General features: G+C 39.8%; 2 protein-coding genes across 3 annotated transcripts; both read right to left on the minus strand.

Moving 5' to 3' along the window:
* Positions 1 to 272: 272 nt before the first annotated feature.
* Positions 273 to 4,585, minus strand: LOC310935572 (uncharacterized protein; the record flags this gene model as incomplete). Its single annotated transcript, XM_083899502.1, has 10 exons — positions 4,581 to 4,585; positions 4,361 to 4,500; positions 4,121 to 4,240; positions 3,959 to 4,004; positions 1,997 to 2,894; positions 1,751 to 1,868; positions 1,377 to 1,436; positions 1,172 to 1,273; positions 814 to 1,060; positions 273 to 415 (listed from the first exon to the last, which is right to left on the minus strand). Exons 2-10 carry the CDS (start codon positions 4,403 to 4,405, stop codon positions 273 to 275), a joined length of 1,779 nt encoding a protein of 592 aa, XP_083755628.1. The 5' UTR covers positions 4,406 to 4,500; positions 4,581 to 4,585.
* Positions 4,586 to 10,457: 5,872 nt separating this feature from the next.
* On the minus strand, positions 10,458 to 16,970 carry LOC310936224 (regulation of nuclear pre-mRNA domain-containing protein 1A-like). 2 transcript variants are annotated; one of them, XM_083900245.1, is made up of 7 exons: positions 16,786 to 16,970; positions 14,864 to 14,993; positions 14,658 to 14,764; positions 13,680 to 13,771; positions 13,328 to 13,454; positions 12,449 to 12,624; positions 10,458 to 11,304 (listed from the first exon to the last, which is right to left on the minus strand). In XM_083900245.1, the coding sequence occupies exons 1-7, from the start codon at positions 16,934 to 16,936 to the stop codon at positions 11,197 to 11,199; spliced, it is 891 nt and encodes a 296-aa protein (XP_083756371.1). In that variant the 5' UTR covers positions 16,937 to 16,970; the 3' UTR covers positions 10,458 to 11,196. The 2 variants fall into 2 exon arrangements, with proteins under 2 accessions (XP_083756371.1, XP_083756372.1); XM_083900246.1 differs by lacking the exon at positions 10,458 to 11,304 and adding an exon at positions 12,100 to 12,263.
* Between the last annotated feature and the right edge of the window lie 394 nt (positions 16,971 to 17,364).

Consider the following 17,364-nt stretch of genomic DNA (forward strand, 5'->3'; position numbering starts at 1 on the left):
CAGTTCGATACATTCAATATTCAGGACATATTTTAATGGAATTATTCACAAAATGCCTGCATCAAACAGTCTAGTCTATTGGAAAACTAAAGCAAGTCTAAATCAAACTCCTAAGAAAAAGAAGGGAAGTAATAATCACATATTGGTGATACAAGAAAGTATTCCATACACATTATCTGCAACCTTGAGTGTCTTGAAAGGCACCTTCAAAGATAATGCATTATTATAATTATTATTATGGATATGTATTTTACAGATGTTCAGACATGTCATTATTTCCTCGCCACAAGCTCCAGAAGAGTGGAGGTTATTTTATCCAGGTTGCTGGAGTAACGAGGGACCCTGTGCATCCTGCGTCCTTCTTCCATGTGTCGGGAAGGTGAAGGGGAGTGGGAGTCAAAGTATCTCTTAGCAGCTGGTTGGTGATCAAGGGGGTGCATGGGTTCTTCCAACCTTTCACTATACTGTACTGTCTCATCTGAACAAGTAGCAGGAAAGGTACGAGACATTCCCGAGCTCCCAAAAACGTCTGCAACAAAAAATATTGGGAGAGAGCACTGATGCAAATATCAAACAAAAGGAATGAGAATATGCAGTGTATATTGTGCATAACAAGAGAGTACATTTATCACATCATAAAAAATAAATAAATCACATTGTGAATATAAACGGTGCACACCATTCACATCGCTTTAATGATTATAGATAACCTTAATAGAAATGATAACATTAAAAAAATATAAGAACAAAGAATTTTCTCCAAGTATTAAATAAAGAATATTTAGTAACATATTAACAAACACCAAAACTCACCTTCATAACGGCTCCTGTAGTCGTGTTCAGGTTCCCTGCGTCCAGAACGATGGTGTTCTTGAAGCTGTTCATCAGACGTATACTCCTGCTGCGCCCAGCTTTGTCTTCTGTGGTCACCTTTGAAGTCTTGTGGCCGTCTCAGGTCTAAATCTTCACCAAGAGGTCTGTCATACTGGAGTCCTGAAGACAGCTGTGGATCAGAGTTTAACCTGTTGTAATCACTGTTGAAGACTATGCCGCCTTGGGTCTTTTGTTAAAAAAAGAAGAGGAAGAAAGAAGACCCTTTTTAATATGATTTTGCAGGTAGAGAATATAAATGTCGATTGGAAAATTGTAGGCTGTGCAGAGTGACACATACCACAGCGTTCTCTGATTTTTTGGCCTTAAATTCTTTCAAAAGGTTGCACAGTTTGTTCTTCAGGAAGTCTGCATCTTCTGCATTCTCGATTTCAAGGCCGTTCTGGAAAGGGTACAAGTGAAGAGGGAAAAGAGTTAGGGATAGATTGGAGACTTGAAAGGTTGACCAAGCAGTGTGCACGGCAAATAAAAGTGAATGATTTTACCAGCATATCAAAAACATTCTCTGAGCCTCCTCCATGGTAGCCTTCAGAATGATGTGGGGTCTGGAAAACAAAAGGTTTGTTATCTGTTATAGTAAATAAGTAGTACATGATTCTGATTACTGTTTTTATGAGATCATAACACACTCCTGTGGTGGTACGAATACTGTTCTACTGTATATACCAGGGTATGTGATCAGAGCAGACCAATAACAAAAAGAAATAAAATGATAATAGTGTCACCTTATCTCTCACTCTTACCCATGAGTGGAGTATATGTGAGGAAGAGGACGATGAGAGCAAATTATCTTATTGGGAATAAATCTGCCTCCTGCGAAAAGTCTGTAAAGGAACAAAAATGTTTTACAGCAGTCTACCTGTGATTCCGTGTAGAGTTCAGCATGATGTGTTGCATGGGTTTGGGATCTCAGTGGCACATTTAGTCTAGAGGGTCTGGCAAACTTTGGATTTGGAGGTCCAGATTCATTCCTGATCCTTTAAGGAGGAATTGCACGTGTCGAGAAAAGTCATGTGTACAGACAAAAAGAAAAAGGTTGAAACAACATAAAATGTTGGCATTTCTAGATGTTTGCATTTGAAAGATCAGTTACATTATCACTTACATTTCCTGTGTAATCTCCACCTCCTCTGCTGTGGCATCAGTGAAGCGACTTTTCCTCCTTCTTTTGCCATGTTGTTCATCATCCATGGCACCTGTCAGAAAACGTCTGAAGGGCTCAGGGATACCAGACATGCTTTTAGTAAAATCCATCTTTCTCTCGGAGGAAGGGAAGGCATTTTTGCTTGGCCCTGGCTCTTCAAACGGTTCTCTCAATGTGTGCTGATAATCTTTGATAACATTAAACAAATGTTGTGATTGGTCATTCTGCCTCTTGGCCTCCGCTTCACTAAATCCCTGCATACTTGCTCTATTCTTACTCGTATGTCTAACAGATTCCCTGTCCAGAGACCGCTGGCGTTGGTCTTCTGGGTAGATCCGCTCATGCTCAGAACGAATTTGCTGGCGCCGAACTTCCTCCGAGTAGAACTCCTTTAGAGGATCTCTTTCTGGGTTGGGTCTTCTAAAAGAAGCAGCCTTCTCTGGGTAATACTCTACATGCTGTTTATGGCCATGGGGCATTGGCTCTTCCTCCTGAGGATAATAGCATGTATCACCACCTGGCTCATATGCGCCGCTTCGTTGAGGATCTTCAACATATTTCATACCATTATCAGGGTCCATATAGTCTCCTCTGTAAGTATTTTCTCTGTAATCGACCCTGCCCCGCTCCTCCTCCATGTGGGCATCACTGCGTTCATCCTCCCATTGGTAGGCCATTCTGTCTGCCTCCATGTAAGGTTCCTCTTGGTGGAATTGTGGTGCGTCTGAGAATTCTGGGGAATAACGCCTTTGGCGACCATATTCAGTCTCATAGTCCTTGGGTCCTGTTAAGCGCGATGGAACATCTTGTCGGCTCTGTAAAAACCTTTGGTCCCTATTATTGCGCTGCATTGGTGGAGCTATGGAAGAGGAATGAACAAAGTTAATAAATCAACAAAACCCAATATAGGTGCAATTGAATAGTATTTAAAATAAAAAGCTTCTTTAAAGATGGAGTGGCTTTCTTTCGCCAACTTTGTTTGAATATGGTTGGAGGTAGGACTGCACTGATTACGTCGACGTGTCGTGTTATTGTTGATGTAAATCGCACATCTGCCGATTCACGTTTGTGCCGTATGTCTATCAGTCAGAAAATCATGAAAGACGCAAGTTTAGCGAACGCTAGTTCACTTACGTTAAATTGAATCGAGTTGAATTACAGGCGAAGCTGCTTTGACATACTTTTACAACCACGGGGATCACTGGTGACAGTGCGGCGCATGTGTTTTTTAAATTACCGTAACTCCTCGCTACTTCGTGCAATTTTAATCATTCGAACTGGCCCTGAAAGTATATACATATATCTATTAGTATGGTGCTAAAAGGGTTAATTTCAACCCCTGTCAATACTAGCATTTATAATGAATTGTAAACCTCTTTCTTTTCAAACCTTTGTTATCAACTGTGTGATTTGGAGTATATTAATTTGATATTTAAGCTGTAAGAAATCTGTGATAATTTGTTTCAGGTATTTAACTGTGATAAATGTTGTGTTATTAAAGCACACGTATGAGTCCACTGTAAGTAGGTTAAACAGAAGTCCAAAATCTGTTCCAACGAAGATAATCGTGATTAGTCGACGAATCGAAAAAATAATCGATAGATTAGTTGACACCAAAAATAATCATTAGTTGCAGCCTTAGTTGTAGGTAAGTATCCTGAGGTATATCAGTGGTCGCATTTTGTTTCCTTGGGTTTACTGCAGTTCTTGAAATAATCAATACAATTTTAAATGCGATACAATGTGAATCATTTCAATTTCAAAAACTATTGAGCTTAAGAAACAATGTATCATTTGACAGCCATAAGTATTGTTAACCATATCATGCAAGATCTTTTTAATTAGGGCAGATTAAAGTAGATTACCTAAAAAGTACTGAATGTCATAAAACTTGGAATTGATTGGACATGACTATGAACATACCTCTTGACATGTTTAACCTGCCTTCATTCCCTCTGCTCACGAGTGGCTGCAACAGAAAAAAAGAACATAGATTATTTGCAAAATTCTATTAATTAGTACATAAGTAATAAGTACATATTATAATATTCAGCATGTCTCGTGAATTATGTTTTAATGTCCCACCACTGGTTTCCCTCGTCCATCCTGCCTCTCTATTATTTCTGCTTTGGCTCGCATGATCTTTCCTCCTTGGTTTGTTAAAGACTGTTTATCCCAGGTCACCAAGTCTGGCCGTTGTACTTCCTACATTAAAAAAAGAAAAAAAGAATTGAGGCTTTTTCATTTTTCCTCTTAATCCTCTTAATCAAAAAGCAAAAACTCCAGTTCAGCTGAAGTTTACTTAAAGATGTTCACACGGTTTACCACATATTTCTGTCTGTGTTTACGTCCAATCACATGGTGGACCATTTCCGGCAGGTTTGCAGTCAGATGGCACAGCTTACATATATATCTGGGACCTGACTGAGGGTCAGTAGCTGCCACTTGTTCCAGATAGTTTAAACCTAAGAAACAAAAGCAGGAAAAAAAATTAATGTGGATCAGAGGGAAACATGGATAATTTGAAATATAACAGGCTATTCACCTATGATGGGCTCATCAAGCTTTAAGTAATCCAGATATTGTGAAATGTCCTTGAAATCCGGTATGGCACGTTTTCTGGATGCATGCCCTGAGAAACCAAATCACTGGCAGTTAGAAAACAACACCTGAGAGTGTTTTTTAAAGATACAGAACATGAAAACAGCATGGTTTCAACTTAAATGTAGAATGCATTTAGTGTGCTGTTCCTTATTTTTATTGTTATACCTACAGTACCACTTCTGCATTTGATATGCGCTCACCAAAGGCTTAGGATGGAGGCATCCTTACATGAGATTTACTGAGAACGGCGCATTCGGTGGATGTGACCCCATTTAGCCTTCTTTGAGGATAATCTCATATTCTATGCATACAACAGGCAAGTAATAAGTGAAGCCTGCTGTACTGTGACTACAGTAATAAGAGTTGATTTCACCCGTTTACACATTGGGCATATAAAGAACATTGACTACTGAAAATGAGCTATTCTTTCTTTCCCCACTGGTACAGCACTGAACTCTTCTGAGCTCAAATTATTTTCTACTTACATCAGCAAGTAAGAGACACTTTTAAAAACAAAAATAGGATCCAGTCCCCTGCATCTTTGATTGTGCTGCGTAGTAGTAGTCTTCAGGTAAGCATTTCACCGCCATCGTTAGCTCTGGGACATTCACGGGGGACTCACTGGCATCTTCTGGTTTAGTGTATTTTCAGAAAAACTACAAAGATGGTCAAACTGTCCAGGGGTGTACCCCGCCTATCGTCCGACGTCAGCTGAGATAGGGCCCACGGTTGGTGTAGTGGCACTCAAGGCACTCTTGCCTTTGCAGCAAGAAGACCCAGGTTCCTGGGTTCGATCCCCGTTTGGAACAACTTCAGAACAAGGGCCTTTCTGCAAGGAGTTTGCATGTTCTCCCCGTGTGTGCGTGGGTTTTCTTTGGGTTCCCCGGCTTCCTCCCACAGTCCAAAAACATGCGATATGGGGATTAGCTGAAGTGGTCACTCTAAATTGACCTTAGGTGTGAGAGTGTGAGTGAATGGTTGTTTGTCACTATATGTGGCCCTGCGATGGACTGGCGAACTGTCCAGGGTGTACCCTACCTATGAGATAGGCACAGCAATCCCCGCGACCCTCCGGTGGAGGATAAAGCGGTAGATGATGGATGGATGTATTGTATGTTTTGGGTAACATCTACTGCACGTCTGTCCGTCCAGGGAGTGGATCCCTCACCTGTGGTTCTCCCTAAGGTTTCTACCTCTTTCTTTTTCCCTGGAAGTTTTTCCTTACCCTGGTCGAGGGTCCAAGGACAGAGGATGTTACCAACCCTGTGAAAGCCCCGTGAGACAAACTATGTTTTGTAATTGTGGGCTATATAAATACATTTTAATTGATTCTTTTAGGGTTAATACAGGGAACATCGATGCGTTTTTTTTCCTTTTGGCTTTGAACTCATTCGACAGTCAGATCAAACGCCTTGCTTGCTGTGCAGGACACATGATATAATTATCATGTCTCTTCCAAGGACAATTCCTTAATACACTTCCCTGTACAGACTATCAGAGAAATCTTCTTACTGGTAGCCAGTCGCCAGTAGAGTGAGGATGATGTCAGGTCAGTTTTGGTGCTTTCACTGATGCGCCAGAGAAGATGAATGTGAGCCTGCTCACATCATCACCATCACCAAGATGGTGACACTAGGTTTTGGTGCAGCCATGTAAGCGTGGATGGTCACCCATTTGAAGGATGGTGGTGATTGAAAAGGACTGCTAGTGATGAAGATGGAAAACACCAATTTACCTTAGATCAGTGACCACAAATGTGTTTGTAGCTTCAAACTTCAAGTATATCTTCGAGTCCGAGAGAACAATACTTCAACAAACAAAATGCAGTTTTGAGAATAAGATGGATTGGTGGACAGAGGGACAATGGTAAAACATAATGACTCCTGCATTGCCCGTTGAAAGCACAAGGGCAGAGCAAACAAAGGTTCCATCCTGCACCACTCATGATCCATGAAGGCAACTTTATCTGCCAACCAGGCCCCTGATAGCACTTCATCCGATGCTGGATCCAGTGGTGTCCCGCCAGTGCTTTATTGCTCGTATATGGGAGAGCCTGTCAGCCTAAATTGAGGCTATTTTGACTGATTCTGTGCAGCACAAAAAAAGGAGAGCATCCCCCCTATACACCAGTCACTGAGGATGAAGTGAAGTGTGATCATAGCACTTCACCTCTTGTCCACTGTTTCGGGTATGCAGAATGGAATGAACAGACAGCTCCAGTTAGCTTTGGCCAATTTCAGTATCCAGTAACAAACCAGTGTAGCTGGGCCAATTCTGGAATCTGCATTAATCAGGTCATCAGGTGGGCTAGATTTATTCAGATGGCAAAAAAACAATGATGAATAATTGTCCAACACAATGTCTGTGTAGATTCTCGTTCATCCAGGTCATTCTGTAGTTCTCAAATATCGCTGAATCTGGATTTGTAGGTTTCTTGAAGATGTTTCTGATCCAAAAGGCTTCTTCAGCGTGTGGTCAACTAAACATTATGTTTGTGAGATTCCAAAACCATGGCATCTATCTGCTGTTACAGTCCCATCTGCTCTTCTGAAAAAGCTCTCCACAAGACGTTTTAATGCGTCAGGGATTTGCTGTTGAGCTTGGGGACTCCATTCATCCCAATGGTTTTCAATGGTCCAGGTTCTGTGTCAAGATTCCCCTTATTGACACTAAATGGAAACAGGTTTGCATACCTGCCTTTGTGGAGCTGTAACATGGTCCTGGCATTTCCTCTGATTTGTTTTGAGTTCATAAAACATTCTACAAAGTGGCTTAACTCATTTAAGTTTACCCTCTGTAAAAGTGACCGCCTTCATGTGAACAGAGAGCAAACTCTGAAAACGTAACACTTAAAGCTAGAATAGAACAAAATAACAAGGCTAAAGATGATTTCTACTTACCCCCAGTGTCAAAGCCCTCCTCTTTCTGCCAGGAATGAAAGGAGAGCAATTATTATCAGTTAATCAGTGTTGTGTGAACAGGTCACTGATTAGAGTTCACCACTACTAAAAAAAAGAAAAGGTTATATCATGTACACAAACATACTTTCTGCACTTAATTGTTGATCAAAACGACAGCTTACTGGATGTGCTGTAAATGTAAATATCCTCACCTGCCTTCTAAAAGTTACGTTTTCTTTCATAACAGCTACATTACGGGGGAAAAAACAGTTTACAGTGAAGGGACAATGTGAAAACTGTTTTCTCTACCACAAGATTTGTTCTCAAATCAAAACTGATCCTTCCAGATGAAATAAGTCTCACTCAAGAAAGACTTGAATGCCTCCAAATGGAGGTATATTGATACAATTAGAAAAGCACATGTCAACTATGTGTCCTCTGTCATAGTGCAGCTCAACACACAGCAGAAGTGGAAATAAACACCCCTGTCAAAGGATGACTGACGACTGAAGTGGCTCTTTTCGCCACCATGCCAGTATAGAAGACATCTTTGCGTCTGTATTTTTTTTTCTTTATTATCGATCACCAGTGGAGTGATATTCCAGTGGTACAGAATGAAAAAAAAAAAGAAAACACTGAGAATGAAGTCAGTTGTAAAAACAAAACTTCAGATTGTCATCATTGGCTATTGTTCAAAAATATAACCATGATATGCAACAACACATGCTTCACATTGCATATGACAAATTGCAATTTTGGTCAAAGCAAAGTTTATAGTGTAAGGTTTCTAGGAATCGTCCGAGACACTGGGTGTACAGATGTACAGATGCTTTGGGAAATATGTTTTTCCATACGAAAGCCAAGAAGAAAAAGGTCAGAACATGTATGCAAGTTTCTGGGAGACAGTAGCTCAAGAATATCTTCTGTATGAAACAAACCACAAAAAGATATGTGGTTCTTGACAAAAATAGTTGTGTCCATCACAACTGTCCATTTCGGACAACATGAGCAAAAGGTAGAGGACATCCTGCAAGTCAGTCTTTGATAGATGCGCCATTCTTAAGATGGCCAATGAAAAAAAAACTGGGGAGTACTTATCTGTCTTGTTGCTTCTTGGAGTTAAAGAAGTGAGTGCACATTGTGCAGATAAGTCATGATGGCAAGAATGCAAAACATTGCACAGAGAAAATTGCAGATTTTCAACTTCAAGCAGTAGAAATCCAATGCTTCTTGCTGTCATTGGAGGACTAAGTGTACCAGAAGATCAAATGGTACAAAAAATATAAGAAAAAAGAAATAAACCGACCAACAATCCACAGATGTTTCCAACACCCTGGATACATAGTGAAATATCACTTTTAGATGCTCCTTATTTACTGTTACAAAACACTGGAAGACCTGTGATGTTAGTCACTGGATGCTTTGGCCCTCACACAAGATTTAGGCTACACTGCTTTCTGCACCAGGATATGAAGCTGTGTACCTTTATGTGTCCAAGCGTAGTCATGTGGATCTTGTACAAGGTTTCTCCTCTTATGGATTTGTTACAGACCTGGAGTAAAAACATACAAGACAAACAAGAACACAACACCTTTAACTGGCAGTGTCATAGCTACACAGAATGTGACACATTCAGTTGCTAGCTTGTTGTGTTGGGTAGACACAGCAAAAGTGGAGTATTTTACAGTACAACAGAACTATACACTCAACGTTAAAGGTGCCATATCGTAAGAATGTGGCCAAAAACGGTTACTACATTCAAATTCAAAATACCAAGGTCTTTTAGGTTTCGGTTTCTGACGTAACTGGCAACCCCGTGGTTGCTCGGCAGCTGGCTCTACTGACTGCAATGATTGGTAGATGACGGTAGGTGGCGCCACATGCCAAAACATGATTTCAAAATATAAACATGATTTGCAGTCTGCAAAATATTATTTTTAATGCAAATATTTTGTCTGTACTGTTGTTGTTGGTGAGTTCAGTTTGTTATACGAACATTATTCCTGAATCTCTGTGACATATTAGGAGGATTTTATGGCCAGTTGCTTTAGATTTAATACATAATGCACCTTTAATCTATGAATCAGATGAATTTTTTTTTACAGTTTGTTGATATAATTATTATATTAACAATAGGTTCAACTCGGTGGTGTACAACTGAGATTTAACTCTCATACAGTCATACTGATGAACCCTTATATACGCAGACCAAATGAATATGACTTAGCTTACCGTGCATTCAATGAATTCATCCTCAACCTCGTAAGGCGTTTCGAAATTATCCATTGTTGTGTTTTGGGATAATAGCGTGAACGCAGCCCTATCACGAAATCGCCAGTTGCGCACACAACGTTTATTTATCGAAGGAATGTAACCACGGCCGTGTACACACACTCCTGTGTTGTTGTTTTTTAAAAAGAAACGTGAAACGTAAAGCGTTTAGCTCTTAGCTCTTAGCTAGCAACTTGCTTTACTTCCTCTGTTAGGGTTATCAGGTTAATAACCAGGTTAAAGGCTCATTACCGCCATCTAGTGGACTGTATGAACCCACTGGAGTGTGTATCAGGAAACTTGGCAGGGAAATAGTACTACAACTATGAATGTGATTGTTATTGTGATTGTTAATAAAACTAATAATAGCAATAATAATCATCTCCATAATATGATGTTATCACTGAATTCAAGAAGGGCATCCATTTATGCTACCTGTTGAACAAGCTTGTCATTAAAGTAAAAACAGTGTGGCATACTACAGACAGGACCGTACAGATTTGTTCATTTTTTATTTTGTCTATTTGCTCCTTAGAATAACTTGCTCCAAAACTATAAAAACAAACAGCTGCTTTCACTTCTGCCTTTTAGTAAACTGGGGCACTTATTAAGCTGTGAGTGGCTTCAGAGCGTTGTTGTGTGCGAATGGGCAGCTGTGACATTACACACAGGTAAATCTGTAAAATCTTTGTCTGAACCATGTCCAGTGGCAATGTTCACATGGCTATAGCACTTTAAGGTATAACTCCCATCATATTTACATGCAGTTTTTAATATGTACACTTAACAATGATTTATACAGCCCTCTCACAAAGAGGCTTTATGTAAATTATTATTACATAGGTTTCAGAATGTGGTTTCCTAATAATGTCACAAGAACACAATACTCTTTGGAGATCATGAACATAACGGAAAAAAAAACTGCTCCAATACTCAAGAACCAATTACTACAAAGAAAGGGTCAAAATAGAACAGCGATCAAAAATACTGAAGATTCATAACTAATGCTCAGCGTAAACATTGTCGCAGTATCTTCAAAAGTCTAAATCTGTCAAAAAATATCACACCAGCATCATCCATGACAGTTTAAAGCTGTAAGAGTTAAAATGAGCAGGGGCCAAAGCACGCCAGGTGTTTATGTGTGTGATTATTTGTTCATGTAGTGTACCGGTAACACACAGCACTAACAGATGAGTTCACAAACTCAAAAGAAACACATCCCTGTTAACAAAAACCGTGTCGATAAATAAATCGAGACAAGAGCAAGAACCACAGGTCACCATACAGAGGAACACACAGACACTTTCGGAAACAGAGGGCTATGGCAAAGTCTCTCGTCCAATATCTGAGTGACGGCTCGAGATGTTTCAATCTCCAGACGCGAGCTCAGGAGGTGAAATTGGAAGAATTGTAGATTCCACCCGGGAGATTGTTCAGGCGGGCGCGCAGCTCCTTTCGGACCTGGGTTACTCTCACCAGTTTGCGTTTGTACTCCTGCAAAAGTCCACAGAAGAACAAATACTTTAATATACGGTAATAAAAAAAAAACATACATGTATATTTAGAAAAAAAAATCAAGTATATACATAAAAATGTAGATAGAATCAGTGAATAATTTAGTCATTTCACTCAAAGGTTGTTTCACATTCAATTCCTTCCTCTTTCTAAGCACCTAATGGATGATTAGTTGCGTGTGTGTGTGTTCAGCTATTTGTTTTATATATAATTAAGTTAGGAGATAAGTAAACCAGCAGTTGTTTGAGCAAACCACATGATTTCATTTGAGGCAAATACTGTACAGACAAATATTCTAACACCTTAAAAATGAAAAGGTATCGTCTCTGCTCGTCTCTTTGTCACTTTCAAGAGGATTTTGTGTGCGATTGTGGATCTGCCGACACATCTACGTGTGTCATGCAAGCAGAACAGTATGAATCCCAGATTTCCAAATACAAATGTGAATTTGTGTCTAAATCAAGATACTTAACGTCTCTCCTCTTACAATTCGGTTTGACCAGTGCTAACACGATTTGATCATCTTGAGCTCAATTCAACTGTAGCTAGAATGGTGGAAACGCCTTTAAAATTGTCTTATTGAAACACTGAATATTCACACTGCAATTGTTAGAGTAAAATAAAAGCACCCACAAAATTATTTCCATTTTTTTATTTTCAGTTTTTTTTCTTTTATTACAAGAAGATACAAACATACGATACTTTATCCTCTTGGTATCCTGTGAAAAAAGGCTGGACAGTTATTGTCACAACAAAAAAAGATGATGATGATTATCTGTGAAAGAAAATCTGTGGTTACTTTTTTTCAAAACTACCTCACACACTAATTTGGATGATATTTACATTTGGAGACATGGGACTGAGTAACCTGAGCTGTCAGGTGTGCATCTATTTAGGACGCCACACACCCCAACAGAAACTCAGCTGTTTGCGACACGCTGCAGTAAAACACGAGAAAAAGATGTTATTAATTCTTGTTCCAGAATTTCCTTCGGGATTAATAAAGTTCTATCTTATCTCGTCTTATGACAAAAAGGACGAATGATAATGACACTACAGCTGAAGGAAACAAGACAAACATGCATGAAATAAGTGACAGAAAGAAAGAGAGTGTGATACGCACTTCAAGTTTCTGCTCATTCTGGACCAAGCCGTCCTTCTGGCTTTGTAGGAAGACAGTGAGCGTACGTGTGAGCTGCCTCCTATCGTCTATTTCTGCCGCCAATCGACCGCTGTAGTCTGCTAACAGCATGCAGGCCTCCTCCACCAGCCGGGAAAGCCGATCCCCCGATTCTTTATCTAAATCACACACAGTAACACAAAGAACAGGGCAGCGTGCTTAAACAGAACCAGGTAACTTTTTAACGTTTGTTTGGCTTTACAACACTGTTGATCAAAGGGATTTGGTAATAAAATGCTCAATCATTAGTGCTGTGGCATTAATGGGCTCTTTGCACGGCAGCCATTTTGACATGTTGTAGCAGGGAATGACGGCTCTGTTGAGCTTGAAACTTGAGGCTCAACGGGAGTTTCTTTTGCTACCAGGAGACTACAAATATTTTTATACAGTATACATACACTACCATTCAAAAGTTTGGTGTCACTTTTTGATGGCACTTTTTTTCAATGACTATAACATTAAATGAATCATAAATACACTCCATACATTGTTAATGTGGTAAACGACTATTCTAGCTGCAAACATCTGGTTTTTAATGGAATATGTTCATAGGTGTATAGAGGCACATTTCCAGCAACCATCTCTCCAGTGTTACATTGTGTTTGCTAATCGCGTTAAAAGGCTATTGGATGATTAGAAAACCCTTGTTACATGACACTGAAAATGGACTCTGGATTGCCCACGACAATGTGCTCAGTGTACTTTGTCACTCGCACTGAATCAATTAAGACACCTTTGTGAGTGTGTGTAGTGTGGAGTCCATGACAAGAACAAGTGAGTCTAGCGTACAGTCAGTGAATATATAAACAACACACAACATACCTGTGATCCTGTGAAGCAGTGACGTGTCCTGCACCTCGGCAGGAAGGGAGGAGATTCGCTGACGGAGCACTGAGTCACCAGAGGCTGCGTTTTCCAGCTCCTGCAGAGCTCGGATTAACTCTGTTGTCTAGAGGTGACATAGCCGAGAGGATGAGAGGAGGACCAATATGCATCAATGATAATAATAAGTGGGAATAAGTATGTGTATCAGACATGAACTGCAGCAGAGAAGGGACGTTTCAGGAAACAAATCCATACAGGAGTATATGTTTCAACAGTAAACACTGTAGTTAAAAGTATAATTTAATCTACTACCCGTATTTATGACTACATAGTGTTTCCAGAACAGCACCTGTGGGGGTTCAGTGGGGGAACTCTGTGAGGCGAAGTCCTCGTCTGGTCGGATTTCCTCATATGGCCTCTTCTTAGCCTTCTTTTCTCCATCTGAGATGTACAGGAAAGAGCATGAAGACACTAAAACACTCGGAATGAAACTATTATTGCAATATAGTTTTTAATTGTTCTCACATTTATCTATTGTCTCTAACATTTGAAATGGTTTGGCCCCTCCCCTACTATGTGATGTACACACTCACCCAGTAAAGTTTAACAGATCTTTCAGATTATCTTCTACACTAGATTGTGCTGTACAATTGTGTTGCAACACTCCACTTACTACATGCTGCAAATAAGTGGAATAAGGAGTTGAAGCACTTTTATAAACAACAACAAAGTCAGTTAAAAGCTGCCCAGCTCTGTACTCACAGATTTTGATACTTGATGGTCCTAATGACTTGATTTTATTTACATTTTTTGACAGGCATACATCCATGATGTGCTTTGTTTGTTGTGTATTGTATGTTTTTTGAGTAAATGTTATTGTTGCTATACTATTTGGTGTACTCTTCGCATTGCTCTGATTAGCTGAGGGCATGCAGATGTGAATAATCTCTACAGTATATTCTGGCTTAGTACATCAAGTGCATAACATTTATGCTTTGTCTGTATATTGTTCTTTTAAATTAAATAAATAAATAAATAAAAACATAAGAATAAAGCCAATTAGCTTGTGGAACTGGATTTTTTCCATCTAAAATATTCATGACCAAACTTTCCTTTGATAATTTGAGTAGCAAGTGGCGTGTGCAGTTTAAAAGAAATACAAAAACATGCAATAAAGGCCTGAAGTGAGGCTTGAACCTTCACACTGACAGGCTAAATAATAATAGATTGTTATGATGAACAAATATGCTGACATTATTGGATGGTGAGGACTACTTACTAGCCTGTACAGGTACACATTTGTGTTGCTGCAAATATCAGGACTTACACAGGACTTGTGACAGCTGATTCAGCAGGTTGTTCTCGTACACAGCTCTCTCCTGCCAGATGGACAAAACCCGACCCAGCTGTTTCTTAAAGCCGTCCTCGCCCTCTCTGGACGGGAAACAAAACACTTGCGTTGAAAGGTTTGTGCATTGTCTAGAAATGGACCTATTACTTGAATAAACGACACATTTAGGTAGTAAATCTGACCTGTATACATGTTTGAATGCATCGACGATGATCGGTGCAAAGTCTTGGGTGAACTCTGGTCCTTTTTTCTTGCTGTTCTGAATGACGTCATTGGCCAAGTAAAGGAAGGTCAACTTGCGTTGTACCTGAGCTGGATGTATTCAAATGTACACACACGTACACACACACACACACACACACACACACGTACACACACACACCCCCGTACACACACACACCCCCGTACACACACACACACACACATATTACAGTGGGGCATTTGTTATCATATAAAAAAAGGAAAAACAATAATGAATAAAACTGAGCTTTCTCCACCAACATAGACTTTATCACAGCAGTAACAAAGGCTGTCTTATTTTTAGACAGGTTCCAGTCTTCCCCAGAGACCTGTGTCATCTGTATTCCCACTGCACACTCCCTTCAGTCCTTCAACAGGGCTCCTAAAATACAACATCCACTTGAGATGTCATTAGGTTGTAGAGTAGCACCCTACGGAAAAGGGAGCTTGTATTAGAAGCAACAGAAAGCTTCCCTACAGCTCAATTACATACTTGAAATGTACATTTAGAGCTTAATAGACTAAAGGTAACTGCAAAACATTTTACATCTAAGAACACAAAGAGTGTGTTAAAAAAAAAAAAAGGTTCAATTGTATGTTGTACATCAGCCATGTATAACTTCTCCAGGGATTTACCAACATTTGTTTTTCCATTAGTATTACCATGGCTAACAAAAACATGTGTTTGATTGCATGGTTAAATGCCAAGTTAATCTTTCAATGTTGTTGAGTCAGACTCTTACATCAGTGTCACTCAAATGTGTGTACAAAAAGAATGTTCTTAAGCAAAGCAAGAGTTCTTTTAGGGGGAAAAAATCACAAATCAACTTGCCAATCTGCAGAGCTAAATGTCTCACTTGGAGAGAAAATGAATTCTCTTTCAGATTTGGGAGTGTCTCATGGAGTAGTTTTTTCTCACTTAGTTTAATGCCTTAAAAACAGACGTATCTAACCTGCGGCCCCCCATCCCATTTTATGCGACATGTCCCTTTATATCAAGTTATAATGAGAAGTGTCCCATAATTATTATTAATAATAATACCTAAGGTTATATTAATCACACCTATTCAACGTAAAACTATAAATATATGAGCATTATCCATCCATTTATTATCTACCGCTTTATCCTCCACAGGAGGGTCACGGGGGTGCTGTGCCTATCTCAGCTCATTGGGCGATAGGTGGGGTACACCCTGGACAGTTCGCCAGTCCATCGCAGGGCCACATATAGAGACAAACAACCATTCACTCACACTCTTACACATACGGTCAATTTAGAGTGACCAATTCACCCAATACCTGAGCATTATCCATATGCTACGATTTAATTTGTACATTGGTGTATTGTTCCATATCATAACAAACACTTGATTTTCAGCTCATGGCCCCTTCATAACCAGACTGGACACACATTGGCCCCCAGGTCGTTTGAGTTTGAGACCCCTGCCTTAAAATCCATCTTATAGCATAACTGTTGTCTATGCAAATGTGCACACAGAAATACCGTTTAAAACAATGTGTGTATTGTTTTCTGAATAAAATGTGGAAGTTCACATTTAAGTGGATGATTTAATGGACTATTCCCCCCTCATCATGTATTGTTTCCAAGTATCCTAATCATTTTTGTGCATCTCTTTAAGAGCAAAAATGGGTCAAATCAAAATAGCAAATACTAATCTATTCAACTCTGATCCGTTTTAACAGTTTGGGCTTTTGTTTAGCTAGCTACGGTCAGCTAAACACGTTTACATTTAAATTCACAATAAGTTGACCAGCTTCTGTAGCCAGATGCTACATCCAGGTTGTTGTAGCATGTTAGCAGGCAGTGTGTGTCGAGGAGCTAGCTTGCTCGTTCCACCCTTACCTTTCTTCAGTTCGCTGAACCACACATTGACAATGGTCTTCGAGTGCTTTCTGTGATGAATGAGCCACAGAGACAGCGTTTGGACACTTTGTTGAGAGTTGCTGAGCTCGGACAGTTTCTTTTCTAGAGCCACATCAGAGAAAGCTGACATCTCGACGGAGAGGGGAGTGTGGGACACCAGGAGAGGCAGCAGCTTCAAGGTTCCCCTCAGTTAACGTGGAACGTCCAGCAAATAAACCAGTCACTGCAGAGTTTTAACCATATAAAAATAAATGACGCACGGCACCTCGTTTGTGCGTAAAAATAACTGTTTACGCAGAACTAGCTACAGCAGTTACAATAGCCTTACTGCAGGCTCTGATAGGGAGAAGCCACGACAGTCGCTTCCGTACAGCTATGTTGCGTTCATGTCTGCCGGAAATTACAGTTAGTGCAATTTGCCAGGCTTTTCTTTCTGACTTTTTTACATATCTTTGAGATTATTTTTTTTTTACACACGTGGCATCAAAAAAGTGAACAAATGTCTTAACATGTACATCACTACAGTTTTTTTTCCATTTTTGAAAACAAACGACTGAA

This window comes from Microchirus variegatus (genome assembly GCF_963457635.1).
Source record: "Microchirus variegatus genome assembly, chromosome: 13".
NCBI lineage: Eukaryota > Metazoa > Chordata > Actinopteri > Pleuronectiformes > Soleidae > Microchirus > Microchirus variegatus.

What these genes read in the sequence shown, in the direction of transcription:
- LOC310936224 (XM_083900245.1), bottom strand. Translation starts at nt 16,936, where the DNA reads ATGTCAGCTTTCTCTGATGTGGCTCTAGAAAAGAAACTGTCCGAGCTC. An exon ending in TCAGCTGTCACAAGTCCTGT is followed by an intron (nt 13,772 to 14,657) that starts GTAAGTCCTGAT and finishes TGTACATCTCAG; the next exon opens with ATGGAGAAAAGAAGGCTAAG. An exon ending in ACTGCTTCACAGGATCACAG is followed by an intron (nt 12,625 to 13,327) that starts GTATGTTGTGTG and finishes TGTGTGATTTAG; the next exon opens with ATAAAGAATCGGGGGATCGG.